Raw genomic sequence first — 25,428 nt, forward strand, 5'->3', positions numbered from 1 at the left:
GCTATTTTTAAGGGTCTGTGGTGGCTTTGAATCCAACTTCCCATCTGCATCACTGCCTAGCAGGTGTGTAAACAATCTGTAGTTATTCAAGATGTAGAGGTTTCAGCCTGAAATGCAGCTCACATGCTCCCTCATTTGTTCTGATGCCTGTTTTGGTTTGATCTCTCCCACAGTTCCCTGGGGTACACTGTAGGGTTCTCTCTATCAATGTGGGGTACACCACTGAGTTCTCTCTACCAGTGTGCCAGCAGAAGCTACCAGGTCTGAGCTCACCTGGGCAAACTTCTCTCTGCAGAGCAGACCTAATGAGACAGTTCCCTTTGGTACAAGATGGGGTGCTCCATGGATCACCTTTCCAGATGATGCTTGAGAACATTTTATTGTCATCAACTTTTCCAAAAGAAGAAAAAAAAAAGTTTGTTAAGAAGTTAAGCCCAGGTCTAATATATGCAAGGGCACTAACCTGTAACTTCAGCCAAGAGGCACGAAGTGTCAAATTCAGTGGGTGTAAATAGGTTGTTCAGAGACGTGGTTGATTCCCCAACCCTGAAAACAGTCAAAGTCTTGTTGGACAGGGTTCTGAGGAAGGTGATCTAGTCTAAGGTGTCCTTGGTCACTGCAGAGGGTTTAGACTAGGTGATCTCTAAAGGTCCCTTCCAATCAAAAACGTTTTATGCTTCAGATCATGCAACTAATGTTTTGGACTGAAAGCCATATAGGCAAAAGGACACCTCCGTCTGGTCTCAGGAGCTGCTAAGTGTCTGTGTATCCAGCCCCTGGGTCTGTTGCAATAGTAACCTAAAGTGATACGTAACCACTTCCCCAAGACACAGAGCATAGATAGGAATGGACCAATTAATGTCATGTGGACTGTAGGCCTACAGGATGGCTATGGAAGCTTTACTATCTTGAATAACAGCAATAAAGATAACAACCATACTATGTTCCTGCCCTGCAACATGTAACAGAAAGAGGACTGTGAGCAGTAAGTATCTCTCAGTGACATATGTCTGAGTGTGCAGGAGGTATTTAGGAGAGTACCAGAATTGTAGGCACTCTTGATTCATGGGCAATGCTCTGGAGGTAGGAGGATACCTTCTGAAGTTATTCCATCATGTCAAACATACTGCTGTGTGGGACATTGTCACAAGCACTGCTTGTACCTAGATTCAGAAGGAAGGCCTTTCAGAATGGCTAGTAAATACTCAAAACCCAAATGAAGTGCAAACCTGGGGAGCCAGACTGTGACTGTTTTGCCACTTGCAGAGTGGTACATGACAGATACATGCTTTTGAGCTGGGTGACAAGGACAATTATTCAGCTTTTGGATTGGAATTTGTCTTTTGGGTGTGACAGTGATGTGTTAAACACCGTCTGTAGAATTTTCACACCCCAACTGTTTCAAAGCTTGTAGTGGGGTGGGGACTCCTGTTATGTGGTTATCTGGTCAGCTGCCTTGGAGGAGTTAGGACAGAAAGAGCCCCATACTGTGGTGATAAGGGGGGTTTGTGGTGTGATTTTTATCTCAGCATTGTTGTGATTACTTTTTAAAGGTAAACTTTTGCTACCACTGTGTTGTCAGTATAACAAAGGGGAACTTTATCCAACAGAAACAACCTCCAAATCTGTGATGTGTTCTTTCAGATAAATCAAGTGTTGTGCTGAAAACTGCAAGGAGCAGTGAAGCAGCACAAGCCTGCCTTGGACTTCCAGAAACACTGAAGAAGCTGAGGACACACATGCCACTGGTTGCTCCCAGCTGACTTACACTGCTTTTGAAAACCCCATCTTTCAAGTGGTTTCAGGCCAGCTCTGCTGGTGCTATTAGTGGTTATCTGGAGCTAGGCTTAGACAGCTCAGGCCTTGGATGATTTAGAGGAGAACAAACAACGAAATCACAGCTTCCTCAGACATGAAACTAAGGGTCCTCTGGTTTGTGTCTGTCATTCAGAATCTCACAGGTTACTGCCTTGGGAGCAGACTGCTTTGTAGATCTAGAGCAAAGCTGCAGAAGGCAGTACTCCACCTGCAGAGCAGAGATCACTTGCTCTGTCACCCTCAAGGCTTGGTCCCGACAGTCCTCTTTCCGGTACCAGAACAAAGACAACCAAAGCCGAGCACACCGCTGTGCTTTTGTCACTCCTTGGGCTCCCGCGGAAAGCGACTAACGACGGATTTATTTCCCCTTTGGCAGGAGATGCTCGGAGAGCTGCCTTCCAGCCTGAGCTTACCTAGGCTCAGCAGTAGGGGGAGCAGGTGGTGCAGTGGTTCCCGGGCAATGAAACCCGTGGCTGAAAGTGCTTTGCGTCCCACCGGTGACCCGCCACACCAGCTCCGTGTGTGCCTCTGCTAGCGGAGCCCCTGGAACGACATGAGCACCCACCCCAGGAGGGTGTTGAGCAAGGCCCAGCCGAGGGATAAGCACTACACAGCCCTTCCGCTGGGGCCGGGCAGTACCCCCGCACACACAGCCCTGCGCAGGGCTCACTGCAGCGGGTGCTCCGGCGGCGCGGGTCCGCATGGGGGCGCTGCCGGGCCGTGAGCCGCCACTCGGCCCAGCTCCGGGGCTGCCGCAGGGACACCGGGCAGGTAGAGCCGTGCGGGGCTCCGAGTCCCGCCGCGGAGAGGGGAGGGGCGGCTGCTGCAAACCCCGGTGGCTCCTCCCCGGGCCGGCTGCGCGGCTGTGGCTTTGGGAAACTGCTTTTAGGTGCCAGACTGTGGTCTCGTCACCCTGACCTCAGCCCAGCCTAGCTCGTGCGTTGCGGCGCGGCCATCCCAGGGTCACATAGGGGCTGTTGACCCTTACGAAGGTCTGGCTCCTCTCTGCGGTGTTCTAGAATCCCGTGCGATTCTGTCCACATATGCATGGCTTTATGTTCAAAACATTTGGGTTTCTCATCAGGAGAAAATTGTGAAACTTTCACAATGGAGACCAGCACACTTTCCTTCTGCAGTGCCTGCACTTGGAGTGACAGAGCAGGTTTTGTAGGACTCATGAGATTTTGAACATGCTGGAGCTGAGAATAGTATCCTGTTTAGGCATCTGTGCTCACTAATTTGATGAGAAAGAGCAAGCTGTAAGAATGATCCTTGCAGCAGACCAGCAACGACCAAGAGTCAAAAGAAGTTGGAATAGAGGTCATTTTTTTCTTCATGTCACTGTGTTCCATCCTATTTGTTAGCACCCCCTCCTCAGGGGACTGGGTGCAGGTTGCTACTTCCAGCCAAAGCCCAGATTGACTCATTAGTAAAACTGATTACACATATCCAGAGCAGAGAAGCTTCAGGTTGGAAGGTCCCTCCATATTACATGATCAGTAACAACTTACTGAGTCTGGTTATGCTTACAAACTTGCTGAAATCAGAGCAGTTAATTCAAAAGATAAAACATACACTTATGATCAGCGCAGCTTGTTTGGCCTTACACAATCTGGAAACATCAATCATGCAAAACATGTTAAAGGAAGTAAGTGGCACTGGCCTGCATGTGTTAAGTGGAAAAGAGGACAAAATTCTCATGTGAGGCCACACATCTCATCATATTCTCAAGAGAATGAAGAAGAGGATCATACTGATACCTTATCCTGGTGTTGATGTAAAGTTCAGAATACAAAAGAAATTCAGAGTAAGCTGAGCTCTATAACAGCAGCCCTGAGTTCTGGATCCTGGCCAGAAACAGTTCCCAGAAGTCACACAGAAATTCCAGTAATCAAAGGCATCATCTTCTCCAGTCTGCTTGGCAGATCCAGCATCTGTAGCACAAGCAGAATACTTAAAAGATGGTGCCCAGGGCAGTTCTGGGCAAGGGGCTACCCTGCCTGTGTGGAGGAAAGACCCAGACTCTGTGTAAGCCATTGGTATGAATAGTGCCTTTGGTTGTCCACTGGACTGTCATCCTTCAGGAGGCATGGTTTGGCTGGAAACCCCTGCAGCACCCAGAGGTTGTTTCATCCCAGTGCAAGCAGCTGAATGTGCTGTGGCAGAGGGACAGCTGAAGGGATTGTTGATGCAGGCAGACTTGAAGACATTGTAGTGAAGAGCAAAGGAGGACAGCCATACCTCCAGGGAGGCTGAAGAAACTCCACAGAGGCCAGACAGAACTGAAAGCCACTGAGTTAACCAATATTAAGCCTGGGAGCAAATACCTGCCTGCAAGAATGCAGGAGACAGGATGGGAGTTGCCTATAAAGATGTGTTTGCTATTCATCCCAGACTACTTTTAATCCAGTGAAGCATAGCTTAAAAGCCTTTGGTGTTCTTCAGGAGCTCACTGTAAGGGAGGCATCTAGGCATTCCTCTCACAGCCAGCTTGGGTGCTGTCACCATGCAAAGGGAGTTTGCAGTAAAAATTAGAATGAAAATGAGCAAAAAATAGAAATCAGATGTCTGTATTCTGCAAAGGACAAAGGAAATTGAAATGACTACTCTAAACATGACTTTAACCACACTGATCACATTACAGGTCACCACAGATTTTCTGGTGAATTGGCCTTTGTAATGTAAAGACTCCAGGTTTCCTCAGTGAAGTTCCTAGCTTGGGAAGAAGTTGCACAACTTCTTAATTGCTGAGCCTGGACCTTGAAGATATGATGTTCTTCCCTATTTTGAGGGCCTGCCATAGCTACATATTACCATGTCAAATCAGCTTGCTTTTCAGGGACTTCTCCCTGAGAGAGCAACCAGTAGAAACTGCAGTGCATGCAAGTTACAGAAGTTAATAGGGCCAAGACACAGCACTAGTAGTGAAAGTGCTGGGCTCTGCAGGTGTCCAGCTTCCCTCTTGGTTATCTGTCCTGTATCTCTGGTGCACACTATAGACTTCAGGATGAATGTATTCAAACTAGCTTTTAATTGGATCACAGAACAAGCCTGAATGCAGGAAGCATCTAGTACGATTCATCAGGCTCTGCTGTAACTAATACACCCTTGTACTCAGCATAAAAGCTCACTAAGCTCTACTCAGCCTAAGCTGTTCCCAGCTACTAGTAAGCTGGTGCAGGCAGATGTACAGGCATCATATAGGAATGTGCAGCTCCCTACTTGCCCATGACTGACTGCTGGCAAACTTAAAAGAAAAGGCTTTTCGCGCTTGGTCTCTTTGATCTCAACTCTGTGGTTGCTGGTCATTAAAAGTGAATGTTTGCTGTGGGGGCTTTTGGTGTCCTAGCCAAAATGCTTCTTCACTTTTGGGTCTGTAGCCTAATGCAATTTTGACCAAGCCACGGCAAAGCACAGCCATATCCAGAGAAGTCAAGCAGCCTGCTGGAGTCTGCTGCAGTGTAGTGAAGTTGGGGAAATAGAGTTGTCCATGTTGTTTGGATAGATAGAGAATCCTGGATTTTCTGTGTCTTCAGCTTAGTCAGCTGAGTCACAAAGACATTAACCAAAAGAAGTTCTCAACCTGCAATTTTTTTTAGTTTATGACAGTCTTTTAGGATAGCATTACCATTTGCTTTTTCTATTGTTACATTCCTCATTAAGCACCCACTGTTGAACCTGGGAGGAAAGATTCTTGACCTGTTCTCACCTGGAGGAGCCAACCCTTATAATTACACTCTCATGAATTGCTTGGACGACTATCAGGAAAGGTGAAAGTTGGTGTTCCTCTGCTTTCACTGTATTGATACTGCTGCTAAACATTAATGTTAAATTAGTGTCTGGGGCTAATCATATCACTGTCCCAAGGCAATCTTTGGAATTCCTCAGGAATCCACTTCAGTCTGGGAGATGCCTTGGGTTGCTGCCAGGACAGAAATGGAGCTAAGTTTCATCAGATAGCCCTGGAAAATATGGTTTGATAGAACTCAGTTTTCTTTCCACAGATCTGTTTATAGAAAGCTGCTCATTCTGTTGTTTCAGGTAACCACTGAAAAGTCACACACATGTGTCCTCTCTTTAATTCAAAGTCAACACTTCTCGTTGCTTGCCTTGTTTGATTGCTGCAATTCTTTATCCCTGTCCATCTGCCATACTGCATAAGCAACAGAGGCAAGGTGTAGCCATGGGAAAGCCATTAACAATGAAGCTGTGTTTGGTACATTTCATAGAGATCAGCATCACAGCTGATGCTTGTTTTTGTCAGCTGAACTATCCTCCCTCTGATGAAAGTGGCCTTTCAGGTGCTGTTGTGTTCCTCTTCAAAGGTACTTTTGGATGTGTTTATATTCCAATTGGTTATTCCCAGATCTTTTTAAAGACTTTTTCTGTGTTGAGATCTATGGATTTTTAAGCACTATTTGTTTTGTTGGTGTTCACAGTATGAGGGAAGCATACAAATGTATTACTTCTTATGCTAGGGGTCTTACTCCACATGCAATCAACAACACAGGATTCTTTATTTTTCAAGTTATTAATTCATATTATATTGATGTAGGCGTTTAGCTCTGCAGGCCCTTGGTTTCTTTCCTTCTCTGCTAGGTAAGAAGAAAGCTGTAACAAAACCCCCAAGCAGGCCAGTCATGCAACTTCTCATTGGGTTGCTGTGGTTACAGTACATGTTCTGGTGACATCAGGGAGGGCTCTGCAATGCTTGCATGACGGACTGCTTTTGTGAAGAAAAAAATAGAGTTGAAGGGGAAAAAATTAATTTGGCCATTTGCATCTTTCCTTCTAGTTATATTTTTGTAACTAGGTAATGAGTGTTAGTGGTTTACAGAGGAGCAAGTGGTGATTTTGTTATTAGCTTTATATAATACAGCTACAAATTACTCTAGTTGATATGGAAATGTAACTATTTTTCCACTGTGAAAGAAACATTTCACTGTTTCCAAGCTTTGAAAACTACCTCAGATATCACCTTTTGTCTATCTAGGTTTTTCTGCTGTTTTCAAGGCTACTGGAGTTTTTCAAGTTTTTGCATTTCACTTGTAATACAGAAGAGCTGATCATCCTTGTTTACCTGGACTCAAAGTCCAGAGGGTTTCAAAAAGTGACAGGATACATCCATGGAAGAGGAATCCTTCAGACATCATCAGCCTTTGAAGTTCCTGAGCTGCTTGTGAGGGAGGGCTGGGACAGTATTCTAGGAAGGATTCATAGCATACTTTCTTTCATTTTATTCTCTTTCCTGACATCTGCTTGTTGTCACTGTTGGAAAGTGAACAGTGTGTGAAGTGCATCATTTGTCTGACCTGCTATAGGCACAGTTATATTCTTAGGTTCTCATTGTTGCTGACTATGATAGCAAATTGTAATTTGGTTTGATAAATAGCATCAAACCCTAAGGAGTACAATATCCTGCATATTGTTTGAAGCTCACAGGATTGTAATGCAATTTGGGTAGACTTGTTGCTTTATAGGAAAAAGGTACTACTTTGGGGTAATTGTTTAGGTCAACAACTGCTTATTCTCTAACTGAACTGCTATTTCCATTGCAGACCAAGCAGTTCACCCATGTAAGAGTCTCTTGTAGCACAGTCTCCATGATGGAAGAAGTCAGATGTGCTCAGCAGAGACAAAGGAAACAAGCAGCCTTGAAAAAAAGGTCACAGAACTCTGGGAGCAGCCTGCAAGACTGTGTTTAAAGTGAGTAATGTCTTGCCTCCTAACATGTTAACTGGTTACATCCAAGTCAAGCAAGAGCCATTCATGAGTTCACAGAGGCTAGGACTGTTTAGCCTTAAAAAGGAAACTCTCTGGGGGCATCTTATTAGTACATATAAATAACTGATGAGGGACTGTGAGGAGGACAGAACCAGACTTTTCTTAGTAGCAGCCAGTGACAGGAGAAGATGCAATATAGGAAATTCCATTTAAGTATAAGAAAACTTTCTTATTGAGGGTAGTCAAACACTGGCACAGCAGCTGACCCTGCTGTGAGCAAAGGTGTTCAATTAGACAATCTACAGAAGTGCCTTTCCACCTCAACCTTCCCATGATTCTCCATGCCTTTGTTTCAGGTAGTCTGAACTGTGGCATTCTCACATTCCCTGTGATGTTTGTGGGTAAATTTTAGATCTCATCCTGACTCACCCTTTCCAACAGAAACACCAGAGGGGAGAAGCTTTCCACTTCACCACCTAGAAATTCAGAGAATATAATCACCATCTGTATAGCTGCTGCAGTGTCTTTTAGCATCACTCCTACTTTCTTTTCTGTCTTGAGTCATGCCTGTAGACACTGTAAAGCAAGTACTATTTTATTAGTACTCATTTGTATTGTACTCTTCTTGATTATTATAAGCAAGAATATTACCACATATACAAAAAAGAGTTGCTGCTGCTGTGTTGTCCTACTACAGAACTGAGTGTCATCTGGTATTCCCACGGTCAGTGAATTAACAGTGACCATCTTATTTTGTGCCTGTGGAATGAAGAAACAGAAGCTCACCATGAAAAAATACGCTAGAGATTTCATTTTGCAACAGCAGCTGTCTGTGGATTCACACAGAAATGTGACCATACAGTAGCCTGTAAGGTCCAGACTACTCACAAAGGCATAAACTTACAGCTTTAAAAATAAATATGGGGAAAAGGAATGTACAGGAGCAAATTTAAGACCATTAAATAAGCTTGGATTACCTGAATTTAAAAAAGCGTAGGAGACAACCATTTTTAATTAAAAGTCTCTGTATAATATGTGCCCAGTGCAGACTGCTTTGGTGACAATGAATACATATGTACAGCCTGCCTTGCTGTTAGAAATCTCTGTCCCAGAGTGAGTTATTTGCACCAGGGCTCAGAGCCAAGGGCACAGCCTGCTACATACTTTGCCGGTTTCAAAAGGGTGTGCTATGGTATCCCATGCCTCAATACCTACAAAAAGTACAAATAAGATGCCTGACTGCGTATCTCTGTTGGATACTGCCGTTATCTGACTTGGAAAAGGAGAAGAATTAAACACAGTATTATCAGCAGAGATAAAACTACATCTGGAAATGGATTCAAAAGTCTACTCCTTAGTAGGCTGCAGCACCTAAATGGGTGATATACATAGGAGTTTTTCAGATCCGAGATCTTTCTTGCATAAGAAAGAATAATGCTTTATTGTTTTGAACTTTTTCCAGTTGGTTTCTCCTGTCTAGTGAATAAAGGACGTTTAAGTGTCTCATACGTGTTGAAAAAAATGATTTCTAGCTCTGTTGCATGACATAGGTTTACAGTACTCACCGCTAAATCTGCTGGTGACCTGTGCTGTAACAGAACAGTGATATTCATAGCACACCCTCTTTAGCAATCTCAAAGAGCTTTAATGCAAAAAATAAATGATAGAATCATAGAATAGTTAGATTTGGAAAGGACCTTAAGATCATCTAGTTCCAACTCCCCTGCCATGGGCAGGGACACCTCACACTAAACCATCTCACCCAAGGTTTCATCCAACCTGGCCTTGAACACTGCCAGGGATGGAGCACTCACAGCTTCCCTGGGCAACCCATTCCAGTACCTCACCACCCTAACAGTAAAGAATTTCTTCCTTATATCCAATCTAAACCTCTGCTGTTTAAGTTTGAACCCATTACCCCTTGTCCTATCACTACAGTCCCTAATGAATAGTCCCTCCCCAGCATCCCTGTAGGCCCCCTTCAGATACTGGAAGGCTGCTATGGGGTCTCCCCGCAGCCTTCCCTTCTCCAGGCTGAACAGCCCCAACTTTCTCAGCCTGTCCTCATACGAGAGGCGCTCCAGTCCCCTGATCATCCTCGTGACCCTCCTCTGGACTTGTTCCAACAGTTCCATGTCCTTTTTATGTTGAGGACACCAGAACTGCACACAATACTCCAAGTGAGGTCTCACGAGAGCAGAGTAGAGGGGCAGGATCACCTCCTTCAACCTGCTGGTCATGTTGCTTTTGATGCACCCCAGAATATGGTTGGCTTTCTGGGCTGCAAGCACACACTGAAGCTGGCTCATGTTCATTTTCTCATTGACCAACACCCCCAGGTCCTTCTTCTCAGGGCTGCTCTGAATCTCTTCTCTGCCCAACCTGTAGCTGTGCCTGGGATTGCTTCGACCCAGGTGTAGGACCTTGCACTTGTCATGGTTAAACTTCATGAGGTTGGCATCAGCCCACCTCACAAGCGTGTCAAGGTCCCTCTGAATGGCATTCCTTCCCTCCAGTGTATCAACAGAACCACACAGCTTGGTGTCATCGGCAAACTTGCTGAGGGCACACTCAATTCCATTGTCCATGTCACCGACAAAGATGTTGAACAAGACAGGTCCCAACACGGATCCCTGAGGGACACCACTCGTTACTGGTCTCCAGACGGACATTCAGCCATTGACCACAACTCTTTGCATGTGGCCATGCAGCCAGTTCTTTATCCACCGAGTGGTCCACCTATCAAATTGATGACACTCCAATTTAGAGACAAGGATGTTGTGCGGGACAGTGTTGAACACTTTGCACAAGTCCAGGTAGATGACGTCAACTGCTCCACCCCTGTCCATCAGTTCCATAGCCGAAATCATTATGATGTTTGCTATTAAATTTGCAAGGTTTCAAGATAAGAATTTCCCAATCTGTATCAGTGCAAAACTGCAATCTTTCACAGATATTTAGTTAAAAAAAGGAAGGCCTGCCAGCCTTGAAAGTTTTCCACTGAAAGTGCAGAGAGAGTGAGCACTCTACTAGGTTAGCCAGTGGTCTAAGTATGTTGCTGTCTTTGATGCGGGATCAGGCAGTAGCAATCTGTGTGTCTCACTTCCCAGCTGAGTACCACAGCCTTCAAGAAATTGGCTTTACTGGTTCCTGTCTCTGGCCCTGAAAAGAAAGTCTAACTTTGACCTCAGGAAAGTTTTGTCAGCCATAGTTTAATTGCTGTTTACATGGATGCACATGTGCACACATACACAGAGCAAGATTTCTCTGTATCAAATACCTGGCCAGTTCTAGTTCTGTGAAGGTGACTAATAGGACCAACTCACCCACCGCTGGTGGTGCATACTTAAGCAAACAAATTAGGGCAGGAACTGAAGAGAGCTCTGCATGACTTGTAAAATGTCTTGACTTCAGATTTTGTTGGGTATTCTCTTTAAACACTTTGCAATTACAAAAATTCTATGGTATCTCTAGTGATCATATATCATCAGAGCATCAGTTTCGTGTTGGAAGAACTGAAAACAGCGTTTCAGCAAAACATGGAAATATTTTCTAGCAATTAGACAGAAACTGGCAACACTTCCTTTTTCAGATAATTTATAGGCTATATTTCAGAACAGTCAAGACAAAGCATTTCTGAATAAATGACATGTTTTTACAAGAGTTTATAATACTGTCAGAGTATAATAATGAACTTAACTTGGAATCACATAATGATTATCAGAACAAGTCTGACTTCCTCTCAGTTCCTCCAGAGTCTTCATTTTGCAGCCTGACTTTCACTCAACCATGCAGGTTGTTACCTTACTCTGGATGCCATTCACTTACTGAATAAGACTTAGACTACATCCCTTCCTGTTTCACATATTTGTTGCACAAAACACTGGTTATCTGGTCCTACAGAGCATCGAGCATTGAAAAGCAAAAGGGAACAAAGGAAGCCCATGTCCACTTCTAGCATCATGGCTACCTTGCATCCGGGAACCATAAATCAAATGCTTAAGGTGCATTTCTGACAGAGGCATCTGAAACCTGAGAGTGAAGTCACTTTTTCCACTCACAGCATCATAGAATCATAGAATAGTTAGGGTTGGAAAGGCCCTTAAGATCATCTAGTTCCAAACCCCCTCCCATGGGCAGGGACACCTCACACTAAACCATCTCACCCAAGGCTCTGTCCAGCCTGGCCTGAAACACCACCAGGGATGGAGCATTCACAGCTTCCTTGGGCAGCCCATTCCAGTACCTCACCACCCTAACAGTAAATAACTTCTTCCTTATTTACAATCTAAACTTCTCCTGTTTAAGTTTTAACCCATTACCCGTTGTCCTATCACTACAATCCCTAATGAAGAGTCCCTTCCCAGCATCCTTACAGGCCCCCTTCAGATACTGGAAGGCTGCTATGAATTCTCCATGCAGCCTTCTCTTCTCCAGGCTGAACAGCCCCAACTTTCTCTGTCTCCTTCACAGGAACCACAATTTCCTTGTGATCAGTGGTAGCAGAACAATTGCTGTGTTTAATAAAAGCATATGTATGTCTGGTCTTCCTTAATCGTAAAAAAAAAACAAAGTAAAAACATGAGAAACAATAATGGAAGTTAATCTGAATACTGCAGTATAAATGATGACAAGAATAAGAAGAATTTTGATGCCAGACCTGTGCCTGCAGCTTACATATGTGAGGGGGAGGAACAAGAGTTTGGAACCTATTGGTAAAATTATTATAATGGCATTACGTTATTGCAGAGAGACAAAGAGCAAAGAGCTTAAAACATTCCATCTTAATGAGAGTACTATAAAAAGAAGACTAGACAAATAGTCATAAAATAAAATATGATATAATGAATTAGTTTGGCATTATAAGAGAAAGGAAAATATTATTAATTTGTGAAGCAGACAGTCATCTTTGCTACAGAATTAAAAGTGAGAGAGCTCTTATAAATGCTACCCACACAATGTAGCACCTCACCAAAGCTCAGCTATGAAACCAGCTTATTCTGCTGATTACTGTAGTTCTAGCCATCTTTCCTGCATGTAAAACATTAAGTCAGCCAGTTATGAAGCTATCAAATGTTTCCAGAGTGTCACTTACCAGAAGGATTTGATAACTTACAGAGAAATGTACTGTTTTGCTTTCTGATCTTGATTAAGTACCGCTAGCACACCACATTTTGTGACAGTTTCAGATGCAGATTATTTTTCGTTCTTGTTTCCCCCCTCAGGTATTTCTATAATTTTTGTCCAGCTCATTGCATCTAAATTTTTAATCTCTATGATGCAAATTATGTAGAGCAGGGTTTGTTTTTCCATAGTACTTCCTAATACTGCTTTTAGTTCAGAAGAAGAGAAGGCCTATTTTTAGTCACCTATTTGCTGCATTTGTTTAGGTTCAAATGAAGTAAAAAGATTTCAATAGCAGGAACTAGATGCTATGTCTAGCAGGTAAGACGGCCAACTCTGAAAACATACAAGAAAAGTAGTCTTCACAGAGTTTCTACAGAACTTCAAATATCTCAGCTTCCCCTACACACATGGAGATCTCTGCAGTGCAGCTGAAGGCCAACAGAGACCAGATTTCAATGAGGATTTTCAGAGGGAGGAAGGAGGTTGAGATATTTCTTATAGTTTATGATGATGCAGATGGTCAACACTAAGTACTGAGGAAGTTAGTACATACCAATCCCCTCACACTAGGGAAGGAGACTTTCTAATTTGCACAAAAGTAAGCAGTACTGCTGGCCCTATTTGTTACTAGTTAAAGGAAACTACAAATCTCCAAGCGGAAGATTTAAAAGCAAGTCTACAGTCTTGTAGAGCAAGATTCAAGTATTGCCTCTGTGTACTGAACTCTAGGAGTCTTTGGGGTCTGACTATTCAGTTTTTAGTTCGAAAGAAGCATGGAGTATTTGCTCAGTGTAGATACTGGCATTTATGTAGAAACAGCAATCTCATATTTTTCTTGTAAATGGTGATCTTGGCCCAAACACTAATGTTCATTTCCCATAGCAAACCCACATCCCAGGCACTGATCCTGGCTGGGAAGAACAAAGCATCTTGCTGTTTGTTTCAGCTTTCAACACAAGCTGCTGCACCACAGAGCATGAATGCTCACAAATCTCACCCATGACACAGCATAGTCCAACAAGATGTTACCCAGTTTTTCAAGCTTTCCCAGTTGTATGTGTTCCATCACATATCCTGTTACTGGAGGTGGTTGTCTTGAAGTCACATCTGTTGGAATCATGTAATTATGTGAGAAATTCCATTTTCCTTAAAAACAAGGTCTTGCTTTTTGTTGGAAAAAACCCAACTAATCCAGAAGCTGTCCAATGATGAAGGAGATATATCTCAAAATGGATTTTTTAAGTCAAAGTCATAGCTGTCAGATTGCCTGATATGTGATTTCTCAGGATAATTCCATGATTTTCCTGTACTGTGGCAGGGCAACTCTGCGCAACTTCTGTTGCAGTTACTGTCAAGGATACAAAAGATGACTCTAATGACTAATGGCCATCAATACATTCTTATTTATTATAAACAGTCAATATTTCATTAATTACTGAACTGGCTGTATTATAACTAATAAGTAAGATTTGCTTTCTTATTATCAGTTCTCCTGATGAATAAAGAAGTACTACAGAGCATGTTTAAAAGAAAATGACATGCCTATAAATACTGTGCTATAACAGAATTAGTCCAAATTCTTTAATTAATTAATAAAATAATTAATATTTTGGGTTTGTAGTATACATATAATGAAGAATGCCTCTGCCTTACCACTTCTTCTGGAGGAAGCTTGCCTATTGCTGCTCCTGTGAACAAAAGTAACTTCAAAGGTTTGGGACCTCATTTATATCATGGGGAAGTCTGAACAGAACAGAAACATTGCTGTGTAGAAATGTCCCACCCCAGAGCAGCAGATGAAGCAGATCAAGCTAAATGTTTTGAAGTACTGCTCTTTCAAAACAACAGCCAGAAAAGAATGGAGGAGAAACGTCGTCAGTGAAGAAACTGAGAACTTCTTGTTCAACTGTAACTTCATAACCACTAAAAAATGTTCCTTAAGAGACAAGACTGCAACTGTGGTTAAGACAGCTGACTTTGGAAACAGAAGTGTCAATTTTAAAAGTTAAAAAAGAAAAAAATAGTGCAATTTTGAGTAGTTCATAATCTCCTACTTCATGGAAGCATCTGCCACAGCACATCAGCAGAAATTATTAATTCGTCCCTTGCCTCAACTTCAGGGACAATTTTTACAACCCTCTTTCCCATAGTTACTAAGATCTTTTATCAGTAATTGTTATTTGCTCAAACATACCACAGTTCCTTGCCATTTCTCTTTGATATAAAATATACAAGTGCCCTGCAATAAGACTGCTCTTTTATCAGTCAAAAAAACATCCACACAAAATGATAACAAAGTCATGTAAGTGCTGAATGTCTGCGTGAAGAAGTACAGGAATAATTATGCCCAAGTGATGTTCAGGAATCTGCAGGATCAGCAGAGCATGGTGCTGCCTATTTGTAATTCTTTCCCCATTCTCTGCAACTCAAAGATCTGATGAATTTCACTCCTTTCCCACACCTCCCTCCCAGCCATAAGCCTGCATTCAAAATTTAGGTTATCCTCCCAGGGACTGCAGCAGCCCCACAGCCTCCCTGTGTTAGAAGCTAACTTGAAGTACCATTTGTGTGTTCAAGCAAGCATGCAGTTTAGAAATGTCAAAAATAAATTGGTTTTCGTAATGCATAAAACCATCTGCTATACACCAGCCTTCTTTGGTTTGGATTTCATGATAGAACTCTTGGCTGCATCATTTGATTCCTATTTATGCCTCTTCTAGAGGCAGAGCTCTTTAGCTATGGTTCAGACTCTTCCCAGAAAACTTTCTTCACAGAAAACTGGTGCATTTCCTAGTTTATTTTTCATGGCTCACTCCCCAGCAACAGCTTTGTCTACGAAAAGAAAGAAGCCAGTCATATCTTACCTTCCAACGTACTTTGCCTCCAAATCTCACCTCTGGCCCTCACACATATACATGCTCTTTGAAGATGCAAAGCTTGAAGGCACTACTCAGATGGGAATTGTATTAAATCAGTTAGGAGTTAAGTGGCCAATGCAAATGTTGGCTTTTCAATAGCAAGAAAGATGGAAATCTTGAAGAGGGGAATCTTGAGCAAAGGTCAGGAAGTTAGGAAGGATAGGAATTGGTCAACAAAAGTCTGTCATGGGTCCTTGATTATTTATTTTTTAATTTGGTAAAGATCTGTGGAAAACAAGAAGGATGGATTTTCTCTGCAGACCTCAAGACCTGACTGAGTAGTGAATTCAGATTCACATATTCCTCCAAATAGTGGGGAATCTGAATATTCCACAGGAAAATCTCTAACGCTAAAATGATGGACTGCTTATTGCCTACTCGGAGATTAGCCAGGTGGAAGACTTTTGTCATATGTTTTTCTGTGTCAGCTAGGACTCTGGTAATTGCAAATGGCAGGGGGGAGAAAAATAGTTCAGATAAAGTGGATGAAAATAAATATAGAATATTGGGGGTGGGTAGTGGTGTATGCATATGCCATTGTCTTTGATGCAATCAAGTATACACCTGTGAATGCCCACTTAGGTGCAGCCAGAAACTTACTATCTCTATTCCACAAACAGGCTGATGTATCTCCCGCCTGGGTGAAGCACATGCCAAAAGAGACTCTTCTGGAACCTCACAAAGCAGTATGGTCTCATCATTTGGCTGTCCAGGTAAGAATCTCAGTTACGTTTTGAACTCCCTGTTCTAATAAGCAGAGTTCTGATGCCAAATCCTTTTGCCTGTGCTTCTCACATTTTTCAAATGAGTCAGGATTTCCTCTTTATTTCCTTTTCTGGGTTGTACACTAACCAAGAGTTTGCACCTTTCGTATTGGTACTGCTGTGATCTGACAGAAAGCTACATCTGTCTTGCATATAACAAAATTTTTTGAGTGCTGATAGTGGCAAGACACTCTCCAAGTATAAGCGAAAAGCAGAGGGCTCAAGGTCCTGGAGGGCAGCATAGAGCATCAGGGGAATAAAAATTCCCTAAGGTCTGGGCTCTGCAGTCATCAGAGCTAGCTGCTATATGGACCACATGGAGATAGGTATAAAGATCATCTCTGTGGGCACTTAGGCTCCACTCATCTCTGTAGTGCTAGATATATATTATGAGAGTATCATCATCAATAAAATCTGAACTGAAATCCCACTTTGGTCTTCACTGCTACATCTGCTGATTTAAGTGCACCTGTTACCCTGCCAGAAAATTCAAGCGGAGAATCTGGCTTAGAACAAAAATGATCATGCTTACTCATATATCGTTTAGCTCGGGAAAGGCTGCTACAGTGGTAAGGAAAGCCAGAGAAAATTAAGCACTACAGAAATAAGAGAAGGTTGGAAAAATAGCTACTGTGGATGAAAAGAAGTTAAGAACAGCCAGAGAATTTGGGGAAAGCAATTTGCAGCAGGATAATTCATAAACATCATACTAGGAATTATTTAAGTGCAGGAGCAAACACAAAATATTGCTATTGCCATTTGTGAGATTATAGTTTCTGTGCTGATCCCCCATAATCTTTATTATTCAGGTAATCCTGCAGCTTATTTAGGGCAGAATACTTCTCTGGTTATTACAGGCTGAGTGTAGCCTGTACATACACAGGTTTTGCTTTCCTGTGTTCCATACACAGGCAAGGAAACACTAGTGTACTAAGAGGAATTAGTCCGGGTGGATGCAGAAGGCCTAACTGTGGTCAGCTTAGCTGCCAGAAATTAAGGTGAATTGAAACACGCACAGGTTCTGCAGTGACACAGATTCGTAACCAGCTGTGGCCAGAGGCCATGAGGCTGTTGATACAGATCTAAAGCATCTCTTTACCCAGGAGGGATAGGCTTAGAAAATAATTTACTTGAGCTGCTTTTAGATTTCTTAAGAATACTAAGTTCTTGGTCCCACTGTATAGGAATCATCAAGGAAAAGAAAAAGAAGAAACAGTTGATTCCTGATTAGGAATCAGACACATGATTCAGGGGATGTCAGAGTTACTCATTGCTGTGGTGGAAAAAAGAATTGCCCTGAATAATTATTCTTTCTTTGCCAAGGTAAATGTATTGGAATGCTTCACAGCTTGTACAGGTGGGTGTGTGGGTTAAATTTATTTTTAACAGTCATAGAACACATTTCTCTGAGCAGGCTGCACTTGAATAGGCAGAAATTCAGTCTTTTTACAGTGATATCAGATGTGTGACCTTTGACCAGTTTTTACCCCCAAAACACCAGGTTAGAGGAAAATTAGGGGAAAAATCCCAAACTGATGACAGAATACTAAAATGCCTTCAGACTTACACTTGATGCACTACAATTGTATGTCAACATTGAGAGAGCAGTTATCACCTGGAAACACTGGCAAATTGGGATTGTGAGTGTTTATTTGTACAGCTGGAAGTGGTGCCAGATGAAGGGGCAAAAGGGGAAAAGCAGTGAGATCTGGTGTTCTGGGAGCTGCTGCCACTGCAGGAACATGGTGTTAGAGGGCTGTGGGGTTTGGGTTCACAGTTATGAAGCCAAAAAGATGGAATCACAGGTGTGAAACATGCTGAGATGTATTTGGGTTGCAAGGTGAAATTTTGGTAGCAAGGAGTCCACGTAGTGGGTAGTAGCTGAGAATGCTGCAATCATTTTAAGTTTCTATGTTTTAACTTTTTAGCTTTATGGTTTTTTAAGTTTCTATGTTTTAACTTTCTATGATTCTATGATAAGTTCCATCAGCTTTGTGTGTCAGCTAGCATTTAGTGAGGGAGAGTGTCAAAGAGGTGCAAAGAAAACAGGATTTGAAACTAGGACTAACTTCTTGTACAAACATCTACAGGAGATGCTGTCAAAGTCATTACAGCTACTTTCTGCGAGTAACTTTGCTGGAAATGAAAAGGTGATTGGGTGGTTGGTAGTGTCTCTGACCACATCACAGCAGCTCTAAGCAGTAGATAGAAGACTTGACAGATTTTAATGGTGGCATTCTGAAGAAGAGAGCTGAGAAAGTAAGTGGTGGCATGAGCACACAGGCTCACTCAGAAGGGCAAAACACAGGATCAGAGGGGAAAGGTTCATCTTGTCATCACTGCTTTCTAATATGTAGCCACTTCCTGTTTCTTCTGAGAACAGTGAATAAGAAATGAGCTCGAATTTGGGCAAAGCTTCAAGGTTTTTATTGAATTGTACATAAGTAATAAGATTATACACTGTTATTTTCATGGAAAATAGACTCAGTTAAACACAGCAACATACTTCTGCTTTCTGGATAGATGCTAATTTAGCATTTGTAAAACACAAGGCCCCAGCACAGCTGGAACATCCTCCCAGCAACAGCCTAAGAGGGCTCCTGCTGGGCAGCTTTTCTCCACAACCAAGCTGTCAGCACTGGTTCAGATATCATCAGTGTTAACTCCAGCCCAGCATTGCTGGGACACAATGCCAGTGAAAGGAGCTGAGATCAGGCTTTTGGAGCAGCAGTGTCACCAGTGCAAGCCTACAGTGATGCCTCTGTGGCAGTGCAGAGCACTAATGCCAGAAATGGAAGCAATAAATAGCAATGCAAGGGAACAAGTTAACATTCCTTTGTACATTAGTGTGCTCTTCTGCCTTTGCTCCCAGACCTATAGGATTAGCCTTGAAATGACACACAAGCCTGTTGTAATAGTGTTTGAATTTCAGTTAATTGGTAGACATGGTGAAATTTGACAGTAAGATGCTCAGCTGCAACAGCAATAACTCTTAATGCTATACATATATATATAGATATACGTATATATATGTATAGACTACATATTGGTACAATACAACTCAAAGGATCAATGGCCTAATTAAGCCATTCAAGGGTCAACCTTGAATTATTAATGCATGAACTATTTATTCTCCTTCAAACTGTAGAAGTTACAAAGAATATTCTCTCTGCTTCCTCTACACCTTTGTAACGAGACAGCTAATTTTGTTTCTTTAACTAGGTGAATTAGCAGACTCTCCATCCCATCTAGGAAATGGTTTCTTTCCTTGTTTCAGTTAACAGTGATGTGGAATGGAATCACTTTTTTCTCTAGCTTTTCAGAAGGCATTTTCACATAGACCCCAGTAGTGAGACATCGTCTTCTCTTTATCTATAAAATACAGGAAGACAGTTAAATAAACAAGTGATTACAGCATAGTCATTGACCAGCACATTTTGGAGAGAACTGATGAATGTTATGCCTGTCCTGAGCAGAAGGTATTCTAGACACCTTTCCCTTTCACCCCTCTTTCTAGAAGACCCATTGAGACCATTTGAGGGAGAATCAGGAGTTAGAGGAGTCATTTAGCAAAAAGCAAATTCCTGCAATTCATTTAACCCTTTGAGGGTGCTCCTGCCAAGGGTCAGTCCTTCTGACCTGAGCTGACTGCTTTCTGGTACTCTGGCAACACAAATGAGCCATAAACAAATCTAAATGGCAGCTCCAGCAAGTTCTCTCAATTTGTGTAACTGTGACAGCATTGATTGCATCAGTAAAAAGGAGAATCCCAGGGCATTTGTTCCCAGTGTTCTTCCCTGTTCTCTTTTCTTTCTCCTTATCCCCATCATGCAAAGGGGTGTCACTAGCAGCATGGGCCTTACCACTTTGCCACTTACCACTTTGCCCACAAGAATGGCTGAAATGATGATACTGTAAAGAAGAAGTCCTGAGACAGTCGCTCCTAATACCCATATATATATGGCTGTGTCTGGACAAGGTTCTGGATCTAAAACATATGATATCACACAAGTCAATGTCACACATGAGCCTCATGAGGAAGCCCCTAGAATCAGTAAGTCAGCCTCTACATTGCTTTTCTCTAGCATGTGCTACCCCAAGATACTACCAGGACTGAGCTTTGGGTCCCTGCTCACTCGGCCTCCAATGAAAATATGCCTTATCTGTAGGAGAACATAGACCTTACTCTTCACTGTTTCTGCACTTGCATATCTAACTGCCAAGATATACATGTACACTGTATGGTGCTGTTTATGTTGTCAAGCATCCGTACATTACTATATACATTGCATGGCTATGACTGCCTGCTTTAGGTGTGTGCAGGGACGCCTGAAAGGAATAAGAGCTAATCATGATTCTCAGAGTTTGGATCAGTGTTCAGCCTCACTTCTTAGAAACAGGACTTTGAAGACCTTTGAGACATAACAGCAAATCCCTTAGCCAGGGAGTATCACAGTACTGTAAAGTTGCTTGGCTTACCAATGACATAGAGATGCGTTCCATTTCCCTTGTTCATCAAATAGGGCGGAGGGTACATCCTCTCCATCTTGCAGATGTAAAGACCAGTATCATTAGCTTGCAGGCCAGTGAGGGTGAGGGTCACATTGTTTCGGCTAGGGCTAACATGGCACTGAATGACCGCTTCCACACTGAAGATTTTAAACTCCAATGTGTAGGTTGAAGCACAAATTTCAGTGAACTGGTCACCTGTCTGTTTAAGCAGAGTCACTCGAATTTCGTTTGCATTCCCAATATGCTTGTATTTACACACCAAGTTGGCAACTCCTTGCCTGTTGGCCAGCACCATTGCTGGCTGAGTCACTTCCATTTCTGTAAGGAAGTAAAGAGCATGATGGTAAGTGAACTGTCAAAAAATGATCTGCAGTCATTTACTTGAAACCTGCACCTTCTATATCCATGGATAATTTGTAGAAGTGCATCCAAAACGAAGGACACCAAGACCACAGTCACATTGGCACTGCATTAATATACTTCAAAAAGCTCAAGAAGTGCTTTGATTACTATAAATGGTATTATAAATCTCAGCAATTACTTATTTCTTAAACAGCAGGTAATTTGGCCCACTTACTGGAGCAATGACTAGAGCCATGCATGCTCATTCTCTCAGTGCAAACCTTTTAATATACGTAAGAAAGCAAAACAAGAGACTAAAAATGGTAAAGTTGAAATTCAAAATCGTGCACTTAAACCATGATTTCTGCTTGATAGAAATAAACATGTTCACATTTAGAAAAAAGCCCAGTTGACATCCTGTATGGAACATGGAACTGAACCATTAGGGTAACAGTAAAAATGGATAGAAAACCTGTTTACAGACTTTTGTTTCTGACCTTTTTAGCTCCTCCATTTTTAACCAGCTATTCCCAAGCCACAGTACAGCAACAGTATATACCCCAAGCCACAGTATAGCTACAGAGAGCAAAGCTTGATAAATAAACTGCAAAAAATCACTACAGATCTTGAAGAGAAACTAGTGTACCATGTACATTCGCACTGGCTGTTTTCTACAACTCTATACTCTCTCCTGCTCCACAATGGAAGGCACTGACTTACTTTAATGAACTGCGAAGACTCAGTATTATTTTTTCAACTTCATTTTATATCAGCCCATTTGGAGGCGGGGCTTCTTCAGCTCTGCAGTGCAAGAGTTTGGGATGAAGAGAAGTAGTTTCTCCATCCATTCAAACCTCTATATCCACATTATCAGCTGCCAACAACTCCACTCACAGAGCCTGATTTGTCAAAATCTTTCTTCCTTCTTACACTACTCAATCCTGCCAGCCTCTCTACAGATGCTACTGCTCTATAGTTTTCCAGATACCTTGCAGTCTCCCAAGACATTGTCACCATACTGTCTATAGAGGGGTCCCATGTCATCTCCGTCTCCCTCTTATACACAGTCTATCTATCTCCTGCAAAGATGTGAAACCGAGAAAATGTAGACACCCCCAGCTACCTGTCCTTCTGCATCTACCCACCTTGGACAATGGCAGTGGCTGTGCAGAGAAAGCCCACGGTGACCAATATCGAGAGCATTCCTGTGGTGGGACAGAGGCTGAAGGTGGCTGATGCCTTCCAACTGTAAGACAAACTGGAACTCTCAGGGCTGGAATAAAAGGCGACACCTTTCAGGATACTGAATCTTCGAAATAATTTAACCCACACAGAGTCAGTGTGTATATATATAGCTTTGATCCCAGATGCAGTACCTGAAAGTAACATGAAGCTTTGTTTTGGTTTTACGAGAAAGGAAGTAGTGGGTTTGATTAGTACGTGCACAGTTAACCTCAAACAGCATGAACAAAAACAAGTATTCAGCAGATGGAAAAATTATATTCAATCTGAAACTGCCATCCATTCTGCTTTAAGAAGTGGGGAGGAAAGATAATCATCCAATAGAGCAGTTCAGGCCCTTCAGTGCTGCCAGTTTGCACAATCATAGCACTTAATATTTTAGGAATCATTAGGTATTTCCTATGGGGACAACAGACAGAGAACTATACTTCTGCCTAATGTGGGCAGTGAATCAGCGTGAGCTAGCTTTTTCATGGAAGACTTACATCCACCCCCAATTTCTTTGCTTGCTTTAATGATCATGCTTCTGACATTTGAAAATTGCTGCCCCCTTCAAAATACTGATTACACTTGCAATGACTTCATCCTTTCATACCAGCAATGTGACTTGAATCATAACCTAGCTTCTTTAGGCCTTCCTCTTTCCAAGAAAAAATTATCTAGATTTATAGCTAATGACTTCCACATCTATACAGAAGTTTCCTACCTACAGACTTTACTGTCCAAGTACCTTGATATCCACAGATGAAAAACACTGCAGGAGCTTTAATTATTGTTATCTCTGCTTAGAGCACTTGCATCATATCAAATTTCAGTGAAACAGTTTTCACCCATTGGCCTTTTAAAAGTCATGTAAGGCCTGAAAAGCATTTTGCCTTTTTATGTGGTAGATTGTTGTATCCATGAATCATTGCCTGAAGAATTCCATGAAAATGAAGTTACGCTTCAGTTACACTGAAGGTCATCTTTTTTTTCTCATACTTTGAGAAGTTATTTTAGATGGTGCTTCATCATTTATATATGTAGATCTAGTAGACTGCAAAGACCTGCTTTGGGACTGTGACCTAGAAAAGCTAACAGCGCTAATTCTTGAACAGTAGCCTGTTCAACCCTAAGACACGGGATAGATATTTGATCTTGAAATCACATAAAAGCCTAATGATATAAATAAATTTACTGCTTACTTACTTAGGTGAAGCAACAATTGTTTGTAATGACAGATTCATAGTCAGTTGGATCTTAACCAGCACTAAAACCAGAACTGATGATAAATAAAAATATAGCTATGGGAAAACAAAAAACTGCACTCTAATAATGAGTCAGGCACATACTGTACTACTGGTTAGGCAAGCATAAATCAATTTTGATATTAAATGCAAGATTAAATAGATGCTATTGTAACATCATGTACCAGAATATCAGTGAGTTTTATGGCATGAAATTACCAGGTTATGCCTGACATATTGAGAGTAGTGACCAAATTACCTATTCTATGTGTCTTTTGGATTTGGATGTTGTTGCAGTTAAACAAATGATACATTTGAACCTCATAAATCTTAGTGTCATCATCTGATAATTGACTGAGACTGCAAATCCATGGTGCAACTAACCCTTAAACACTTGCAAAGGATTGCCATGTAAAATGTGCTCACTGCCCCACATATCCACATATTCATATACAGCTAGAGTGAGAGGCAGTGCTATGGCACTCCTCTCTTTAGGAGTTGTGACTGCTCTGGCAAACTATGTTTCCAGTGGTACTGGTGTGGCTGTTTTGTTCTCAGGGTTCCTTTACAGGTTGACCACTTTTCACATTTACCCTAATTCTTCCTTAAAAGCCTCACATTTTTGTTCACTACTCTTCTAAGTAGGCTGCAATATGTCTCCTTGGGTAGTCTCCTGAAGTTGCCTCTGTCTTCATAGCCAGGGCAGTCTGAGGGGAGCCTAGAGTTTTCCCCTTCTGATGGATACCTTGCTATGCTTCTCTCTACCCTTGCTAAGCAGACTTTGAATCTTAGTTAACATACAGAGATAGCAAATGGATGATGCAGTAAAATAGAGATCTTGTTGCAAAAACAATCTCTTCTTTACTGCTTGCATCCTTTCCAGCTCAGTTATGGCATGGAACAAGGTCACATGGAAACTGGTTGTGTTTCTCCTAAAATAAGCTCCAGAAGAATCACTGGGGAGACCTTTTCTCACTGCTGTGCCTCTCTTCTAACTACTCTTTGGCTGATGAAGAGTTTCTGGGCTTTTGCTTACTCCACTTTCCCTGAATATCACAGCCATGCTTTATAAGCTATAGCCATAGGACCTATCTTACCTAGTTGCTGCACCTTCTTGTCTGTGTGGTCTGGCATCTTCCTGCCCTGCCCTCCTCATCTTGAGAACTTTTCTTCCACCCTTTCCCTATAATTGAAACTTGATGCATGGGCGAGGGCCAGGGCAAAGGAGTGGGTGAAAGAAGAGCCCTCCCTTTGACTTTGAGATTCAGAAGGACTTTCAGGAAGAATATTCCTCAGGCTGTCTCCAGCAGCCCGAGCTTTGTATTTGCAGTATCCAAAAGCTCAGTGTAAGATAAATCTTCCCTCTAATGCACATACTTGTATTCTAGTACTTTTTGTTCCTAGGGGTCATATTAATCCCCAGATCACAGGAAAACTTTGTACCCTACATATGCTACCATAGCAAAATCTCAGAGCAGAGGATGGGACTGCAAAGCCCTAAATTGAGGACTTAGCTTTGGAGAGGTTTGGGTCTCACGGCCTCTTTGACCTTGGGTCAGAGAGGGACACACAATTTACTCTGAATACTGGACTACACTACTGTGGTTAATCAGATTGCTAGTAAGTTAAATAACTAGGTATCTCGTATAAGTTTCTTTCCATTTTGGGTTAGTCACATTTTAGTGATTTGAACTGCTTTTCTTCATTGAATGCTTGTTAGGGCAAACCTTCCCACTGGCACCCTGTCAGGATTCC

The 25,428-nt window shown here is 42.2% G+C and overlaps 1 protein-coding gene across 1 annotated transcript; it reads right to left on the reverse strand.

Annotated features, from left to right (window-relative positions):
* Positions 1 to 18,755: 18,755 nt before the first annotated feature.
* Positions 18,756 to 22,517, reverse strand: CTLA4 (cytotoxic T-lymphocyte associated protein 4). Its single transcript, XM_005144663.2, has 4 exons — positions 22,351 to 22,517; positions 20,831 to 21,181; positions 20,230 to 20,339; positions 18,756 to 19,723 (listed from the first exon to the last, which is right to left on the reverse strand). Exons 1-4 carry the CDS (start codon positions 22,406 to 22,408, stop codon positions 19,625 to 19,627), a joined length of 618 nt encoding a protein of 205 aa, XP_005144720.1. The 5' UTR covers positions 22,409 to 22,517; the 3' UTR covers positions 18,756 to 19,624.
* Between the last annotated feature and the right edge of the window lie 2,911 nt (positions 22,518 to 25,428).

This window comes from Melopsittacus undulatus, chromosome 8 (assembly GCF_012275295.1).
Source record: "Melopsittacus undulatus isolate bMelUnd1 chromosome 8, bMelUnd1.mat.Z, whole genome shotgun sequence".
NCBI classification, from domain to species: domain Eukaryota; kingdom Metazoa; phylum Chordata; class Aves; order Psittaciformes; family Psittaculidae; genus Melopsittacus; species Melopsittacus undulatus.

What these genes read in the sequence shown, in the direction of transcription:
- CTLA4 (XM_005144663.2), bottom strand. Translation starts at nt 22,408, where the DNA reads ATGCTCTCGATATTGGTCACCGTGGGCTTTCTCTGCACAGCCACTGCC. An exon ending in AGCCACTGCCATTGTCCAAG is followed by an intron (nt 21,182 to 22,350) that starts GTGGGTAGATGC and finishes ACTTCCTTACAG; the next exon opens with AAATGGAAGTGACTCAGCCA. An exon ending in AACGCATCTCTATGTCATTG is followed by an intron (nt 20,340 to 20,830) that starts GTAAGCCAAGCA and finishes CATATGTTTTAG; the next exon opens with ATCCAGAACCTTGTCCAGAC.